Below are 7,508 nucleotides of genomic sequence, written 5' to 3'. Positions count from 1 at the left end.
CCATCTTCCCTCCCCCTCCCCTCCAAGGGAAAATATCAAGAAGTTTACTGCCAACGGAAAAAGGAAAAAAAAAAAAAAAAAAGAGTCAACGAACAAAACAAACAACAAGAATAAAGAAAATAAAAGAAAAGGGAAAAGAAAAAAAGAGAGAAAGAGACACACATAGAATTTACTCAATCAGGATCAATACAAAGATCCCCGATAATAATAATAATAATATAATAATAATAATATACCTTTAGACATGGCACAGTCAAAGTCTCAGTTTCAGTATAAAAAAATAATGATTGATTAACATCTGCTGGCAAAAGTCTGCGAAGGCACTTCGTCGATTACTGATCTGAGAAGGGCCCTGCCCCGCAGCGCGCACATCTGGCGGGGCAGAGGGCACAGCTGGATCCTCTGCTCGCGGGCGGCGGGGCCGGGCGGGCGGCGGGGCGGCGGTCAGAACCGGTACGTGGTCTTCTCCAGGACTTCGAGGTAATCCGGCTTGGTTTGGAGTTTGGCCCTTAACTCGAGGTATTCGCTTGTGGGGGTTTGGTGGTCCGGGAAGCCCTTGCCGGCCGCGAAGAGCAGGGTCTCCTTCAGCCGGGCGTCCTGCTGCAGGTCCGGGTATTGCATGCCGGGGGGGTGGACGTGCAGTTCCTTCAGCTTGGGCACGGTGCCGTAGAGGCAGTCCACGAAGCCCACGGCGCAGGGCGGCGGGCGGTCGCGGTCCCGCGGGGCTCCCGCCGCCGCCGCCGCCGCCGCCCCGAGCGCGCCCGCCGCCAGCCCTCCGCCCGCGGGGTGCTGGGGGTGCACGGCCACGATGGTGTTGAGCTGCGAGCTGGACACGGCCAGGCTCCACTCCTGCTCCTTCTCCAGCAAGGTGCGGTAGCTGCTGCCCGGCTCGGGCGCGGCGGCGGGGGAGGCGGGGTGGGCGAAGCCGCGCTCGCCGCCGCCCCGCAGCAGCTCGGCCGCCTCGCCGCCGCCGCCGCCGCCCGCCGCCTCTTCCTCCTCGCGCGGCTTGTAGATGGGGTTGTTGCACATCTGGGTCACCGGGTGCGGGATGTAGTCGTAGACGTGGCCCGCCGGGGGCGCCTTCTCCGGGGAGCGCTCCCCGGGACCGCCGCCGCCGCCGCCCCCGCCGCCGCCGCCCTCGGGGAAGAGGCGCGGGCAGCGCAGCGGCACCGCGCCCAGGTCCGCCGCCTCCGCCCGCGGGCCGCGGAACGGCAGCTTCCGCCGGCGGCGGCGCAGCACGAAGGCGAAGAGCCCGGCGGCCACCAGCACGGCGGAGAAGAAGAGGACGAGGAGGCTGAGGATGAGCACGGAGAGCGGCACGGCCGCGGCCGCGGCGGCCGGGGGCAGCTCGTAGGCGGCCGCGCCGGTGGCGGCGGGCGGCGGCGGGGCGGCGGCGGGCGGCGAGGCGGCGGCGGCGGCGGCGGGGCGCAGGGCGGCGGGGCACAGCGCGGCAAGCTCCAGCGAGCGCAGGTCGCGGCGGGCCAGCGGCTCGGGGCTGGCGCACAGCACCTCGCCCACCACGCTGACGGAGCTGAGCGCCTCCAGCCACTGCTTGAGCGGCACCAGGTCGCAGGTGCAGTCCCAGGGGTTGAGCTTCAGGTCGATCTGCACGATGGCGTGCAGGTGCTCCAGCACCCCGGCCACCGGCAGCGCCAAGAAGTGGTTGTTGCGCAGGTTGAGGCGCGCCAGGGAGGTGCCGGCGAAGGCGTCGGTGGGCAGCGTGCGGAGCAGGTTGTCGTTGAGGAAGAGGAGCTTCAGGTTGGGCATGAGGCTAAAGGCCGCCGGCTGGATTTCCCTGATCAGGTTGTACTCGAAGTACAGGTAATGCAAACTCTGCAGGCCCCGGAACATGCCCGGGGTGAGCCGCTCGATGTCGTTCCCGTTCAGGTACAGGCTCTTGAGGTTCGGCAGGTTGATGAACGCCCCGTCCTGCACGTAGGAGATCCGGTTGTTCCCCAGGTGTAAGAGATCCAAGGAGGAAAAATTCCAGAAATCGGAGCGGTAGATTTTCTGGATCAAATTCCCGCTCAGGTACAGCTTCTTGGCGTTCAAGGGCCTGGGCAGGAGCTCGGAGATGTTGTGGAATCCGCGCTCCTTGCAGTTGACCGTCAGGCCCAGGTCGTTGATGTGCAAACTGCAAGAGCAGCCGGTGGGGCAGATGATGGGGATGGGGGGCCGGGTCTGGTAGGCAGCCACGGGAGGTTGGTTGGGCCCGGGGTACAGGCCACGAGGGGTCGGGGGAGGCCGGGGCGCCCGGGGCTGCTTGGTGGGCTTGGGCTGCTTGTTGGACGTTTTGTACTCAACAGAGGAAGCGGTGAAATGGAAGGAGGACAGCATGGAGGAAGGCTTGGTAGGCCACGCGTTCTCCTTGCTGGAGGACAGCTGAGGGATGCCCAGGCTGGCTTCCACCTCGGAGTCGGACAGCATGGGGCAGAGCTTGCTCCTCTTGATCTCCCGCAGGTCCTTCCCGTGGAAGTGGAAGGGCGTCTCGCAGGTGATGTCCCCCACGAGAGCGGTGTAGGGGATGCGCTCCAGCCAGCTCTTGAGCTGCACGATCTCGCACGTACAGTTCCACGGGTTCTCCTCCAGCTGGATCTCCATCAGGCTCCTGCCAATGTGGTCCAACATCCCGCGGTACGAAAGGACTTTGAGGCGGTTCCCCCGCAAGTCCAAGTGGGTTAAGGACACAGACTTAAATAAATTGGTGGGAAGCATGGGGATAAGATTGTCATTTAGGATAAGGACCCTCAATTTACTTAGGTTTCGAAATGCCCCGCTTTCAATCCGTTTAATGACATTGTAATCTGCCTGCAGATATTCCAGACTTTCCAAACCCAGGAAAGTGTCGTTCCTGAAAATGTCCAATTTGTTTTCGTGCAAATACAACCTCTTCAGAACTCGAAGCCCGTTAAAAGCCCCCGTCTGAATGTCCTGCAGTGCATTGTTCCCAAGGTTAATAGATACAGCATTGTTCAAGTGAAGAAAACTGTTGGTGTACAATTTCCTCATGGAATTCCTCTGCAGATAAAGTTTAAAAGGTCTCGACCACGACTCTGTTATCTGACTAATATTTATAAATCCCTTGTTGTCACAATGTATATGGAAAAGGCTCTCCTTCACTTCACAGTAACATGGATCAAAGCAGGGCTCATCCAGTTCCTCCGAGTCCTCTATCAAGGGAATAGGTGTAGTCCATGCTAGAGCAATTGTGCTTAGAAGAATTATCCACAACATCCTTCCTTTATGAAGCCTCTCTGCCGTGGAAGGTTTCATCATTTGTTGGTGTTTACAAAACTGCAACGGAAAGACAAACACAGATTTCAGTATTTCTTCCCTGCCCTTCTCCTTTCCCTAAGCCCCTACCTGCTGGACTCATGTCGGGCTCCTGGAAAGTTCAGCAGTTGTTGGGCAGACGTTCCCAACCAACTCCAGGGGTGTCGGCTGGGCGAGCCTTGCCCTGATTTATACTTGGGAGATGTTAGAGGGCTCTATCACGCGATAGCAGCCTGCCTGGCTCCCCTCCCCGTGGTAAATGCCACCTATAAAGAGGACAGCACATGCAGCCCCGCACGGCACCACGAGCACACCGAACGTGTTGCGTCTCTCCACGTTTGCCAGGCTTGGGGACTGCCCGTATCTCACCCCCGGGTGGAATTTCATCCCGGGAGCCATCACAGCCCGGGGGGGAAACACACCAAGTGTGGGCACATCTCTCCAGTGTCGCACCACATCCTTCATCCATGCAAACTCCCAAAGTTATTGGACCTCCACCCTGAGATCTCCTTCCCTCCCTGCCTCCCGGCTCGATGCGTTCCACACGCGAGTTCCAGGGGATGTGCGAGCTGTGCCTGGCAGAACGGCTCCCCTCAGAAACCCCCACAGCATCTCCACCGGAGTAAATGGTTAACGACCCTGGTGGGGAAGGAAATCTCCCCCTCGCAAACGCGCCCCGGTGAATTAATGCAACCGGTATATTATCAGATAAATACACACCACATATTAGTCATTTTAGCTGATTAAAGCATTTAGAGATGATTAATCTTTCTAAAGCACATGCCCATGCGATCAGCAGATCTAAAGGGAAGTGACAGCTGAAGAGGCACCTAGGATTGAAACGCTCAGCCTGCCTTGGATTAGGGCATTTTGTGCCCCCAGGACCAAGCAGGAGACCCGGTTAAAAAAGCTGAAAGTGGAAGAAAAAAAAAAAAATACCTTGACACTTACCAGCCGATAAATTCTCTATCCTACTATACACGATTCCGAATGAAGACACCATTCTTCTCCAATCAGATGAAAATAATACTGCCCTAATGAGATGCAGCTCCTTCAACATATGGTCTCACCCTTTCTTTCACCAGATATTTTAAATGTATGGGCACAGGGAAACGCTAAGGATGGGGATAATACCAGTGGTGATGCAGCCTTCCTTGAATCCCTGAAATGCCCATTAGAATGATTCGGAGCGATCATTGCTTTTAGTCACAATCTCCCAATAAAAAGGTCCTTTTTGCCTTCCTCGTGTAAGAACTAGAAAAAATTGCCCCCAATCCGTAAACTTAAGAGCAGAAAGATGCATTTAGGGGAGGGAAATGCCAGAGGAACAGAAATCCTTAGGATCAACTTGCAAATGAAACCCTCCCCTGTGGGAAAGAGGAGATGGTTGAAAGCACGAAAAGAGAAATACCCTCTGCAATTAAAACCAGCATCTAATTGGGGAGAAGGGAGAGAGACGAGAGCTATATTGCAGTATCAATCTCTCCGTCTCCTTTGCAAAATATTAGCCACTTAAGTTCTTTCTCTTCTGCAAGGGCTGTAATAAAAATAAAAAAATAAATAAAGAGGATTATTATATCTTCTTTTTGGAGGAGGGGGGTGTCTTTGACCCTAGGCGGAAACAAAAGGATCCAGAAAGGTTGTACTTACCGGTTTGCAGGAGAGATTTTAGCACATCGTTACCAAAAAAAAAAAAAAAAAAAAAAAAAAGAAAAGGCAAAAGAAAGGAAGGGGGAAAAAAAAAGAAAGCTCGAGTTTAAAGATTGCTGGTTTGTCTCTGTCTCTCCCTCTCTGTGGCTCTCTCTCCCTCTCTCTCTACTCCTGCTGAAGCTGAGGCAAAAGGAAAAAAAAAAAAAAAAAAGAGAAAAAAAAAAAAGGAGAGAGGAAAAAAAAAAAAAAAAAGAAGCAAGCCTGAAACGTGCTGGGAATGCAATGAGCCCCTCAATGATCCTTTTTAGGATGCAGAGCTGCTGTTTGGCACACTCAATGGAGGAGGGAGCAGAGGGGCTGCTGCTGCTGCTGCTGCAGGCTCCAGCGCCGCCGCCGCCTTCTCCGGGCAGCGGCAGCGGCAGCGCGGAGCGGGCGCGGGGCGCGGCGGCGAGCGCGGGTGCGCGGCTGTGCGCGGGTGCGGGGCGCTGCGGGCCGTGTGCGTGTGTGTGCGTGTGTGTGTGTGTGTGTGTGTGTGTGTGTGTGTGTGCGTGCGTGTGTGCGCTGCCGCTCCTGCCCTGGATCAGGCTCCTCCACGTCATGAAAATCAGCTTCAAGAAGGGGAACAAACGGAGGGGGCGCGCTCGGCTCCAGGTCGGGGGCGCGCATTTGGGAAGCCCTGACTACACAGTTTTTTTCCCCTTGCCTTTTTTTTCCCTCTCTATCCTTTTTTTTTTTCTTATCCATTTTTTTTTTTTTTTTAAGAGGGAAGGAGGGGGCTGGTTGGCGGAGAGGAAGGGAAGTGGGAAACGGGCAGATGGGGGAGGTAAAAACCTGAGAAGAATCAGAGAGGGAAAAAAAGCCGCCGGGATGGGGCAGAATTTGCACCCACCTCCCTTTCCAAAAAAAAAAAAAAAAAGAAAAAAAAAAGGAAACAAAAGAGGGGGAAAAAGGGAACAAAAAGCCCAAGTCTGGAGGAAATCAAAGCTGCTCTGACTGCGAGTGCCAGCCGAGGGCTGCGGCGGGGGTCCCGCTCCGGCCGCCCCGCTGCCCCCGCATCACCGCCTGCTCCGCCCGGCGCTGCCCGCCCGTCCCGGGGCCGCTCCCGCCCCGAGCCTCGCCGGGATCCCGCAGCGCCCAACGCCTCGGGAGACACCGCGCACCTCCCGCACCCTCCCGCCGTGTGCGCGGAGGCGGAGGGGCCGCGCCCGCGGTGCCCGCCCGCCCCGGGAGCCGCCGCAGGTAACGGGGCTGCGCGGGGCGCGGCGGATCCGCGCAGGGGGGCCAAAGTTGGTGCGGGAGATGCGCGGGGGGCTGCGGGCTCTGCCTGCCCCGGGGCTCGGCCAGCCGGGAGGGAATTGCTGCGGGCAGGGCAGGAGGCGAGCCCCGCGCTGCTCCGCGCATCCCCGCCGTCCGCACCCGCGCACAGCCCCGCGTAACTCGCGGGGCATCCCGTACCCCCCTCCCGCACCCCGCGGTGCCTCGGCGGGGAGAGACTTAACTGGAACCGCGGCTCGGCAGCGAAAAGTTCGGGGGCAGAGCCGCGGGAGCGGGCGGGAGGTGCCGGGGGCTCCGCGGGCTCCCGCCGCCCCGGGGCCGCTCTGCGCGGGCAGGGGCGCAGGCTCCGCGCCCGCGGACGCGCAGCAGCATCTTCCCCCGGCTGCCGAGCTCTCCTCCGCCGGTGCAATATGGACGCACCGCTCCCTCCTAATTAAATTGCTGCATCATTCATTTTCTGACGCGGGAGCGACATGGGGTACGGCGGGCTCCGTGCACCGACACCCCCCGTTCGGAACGGGGGGAGGCGGGGAAAAAGGGCCGGAGGGGGAATCACAACAGTTTGTTCTCGCAACAAGCTCGCACCTTGGCGGGCTCGGCAGCAACTCGGAAAGGCACCTAAGGAGGCAGCAAACCCCGCTGGGTTTGGGGGGCAGCCCCCCTTTCCCCATGGATGCAGGGTCGGGGGCGCGGGGGGAGCCCTGACCTCGCAACTTTGCCAAACGGCCCCGAATTTCTCTCGTTTTCCTCGCCAGGGCTGCTGCCGTCGGGCTGTGCGGAGGGGCTGGCACAGGGCAGGGAGGGCTCTGAATGCGGAGCGGGGAGCGGTGCGGGGACGGACGGACATCCCGCAGGACACACGGACAGCCCTGTGCCCGGCTGTGACACGAGACAGCCCCGCGGGATGCCCGGGGGAGGAGGAGGAGGGAGGGACAGCCCCGCGCCTCCCTTCCCATCCTTTATGCCCGCAGTTTCCCGGAGGGCTGAGGAGACTCAAATGCCACAGAGAGGCGGCTCTCCCGGGTTTGTCCAGGCCGTGTCCCCTGTCCCCTCAGCCGGGAGGCAGAAGTCACCGCGGGCCATCCCCTGCATCCCCTTCCAGCCTCAGCAGCTCCCGGCCCTTGTCTGTGCTCGGTGCGAGTGTGACTGGCAGCGGCTCCGGGGAAGGGCACGGCTGATGTAACCAAGATTAGGACGTCACTCTCTTATTAATGATAATTATTATTATTGGCAAGCCAGCTATCTCCTTGCCAGAGCCCATCCTGGAGCTGTGGGGATGCTGTCAGCAGGGTGGGAGCTGGCAGGTGCCC

The 7,508-nt window shown here is 58.8% G+C and overlaps 1 protein-coding gene across 1 annotated transcript; it reads right to left on the bottom strand.

Annotated features, from left to right (window-relative positions):
* Positions 1–205: 205 nt before the first annotated feature.
* SLITRK3 (SLIT and NTRK like family member 3) lies at positions 206–3,276 on the bottom strand. Its single transcript, XM_058812377.1, has one exon. It carries the CDS (start codon positions 3,274–3,276, stop codon positions 445–447), a length of 2,832 nt encoding a protein of 943 aa, XP_058668360.1. The 3' UTR covers positions 206–444.
* Between the last annotated feature and the right edge of the window lie 4,232 nt (positions 3,277–7,508).

This window comes from Ammospiza caudacuta, chromosome 11 (genome assembly GCF_027887145.1).
Source record: "Ammospiza caudacuta isolate bAmmCau1 chromosome 11, bAmmCau1.pri, whole genome shotgun sequence".
In the NCBI taxonomy this organism is placed as follows: domain Eukaryota; kingdom Metazoa; phylum Chordata; class Aves; order Passeriformes; family Passerellidae; genus Ammospiza; species Ammospiza caudacuta.
Note: the sequence above shows the minus strand (reverse complement) of the source record. Positions and strands in the feature narration are given on the sequence as shown.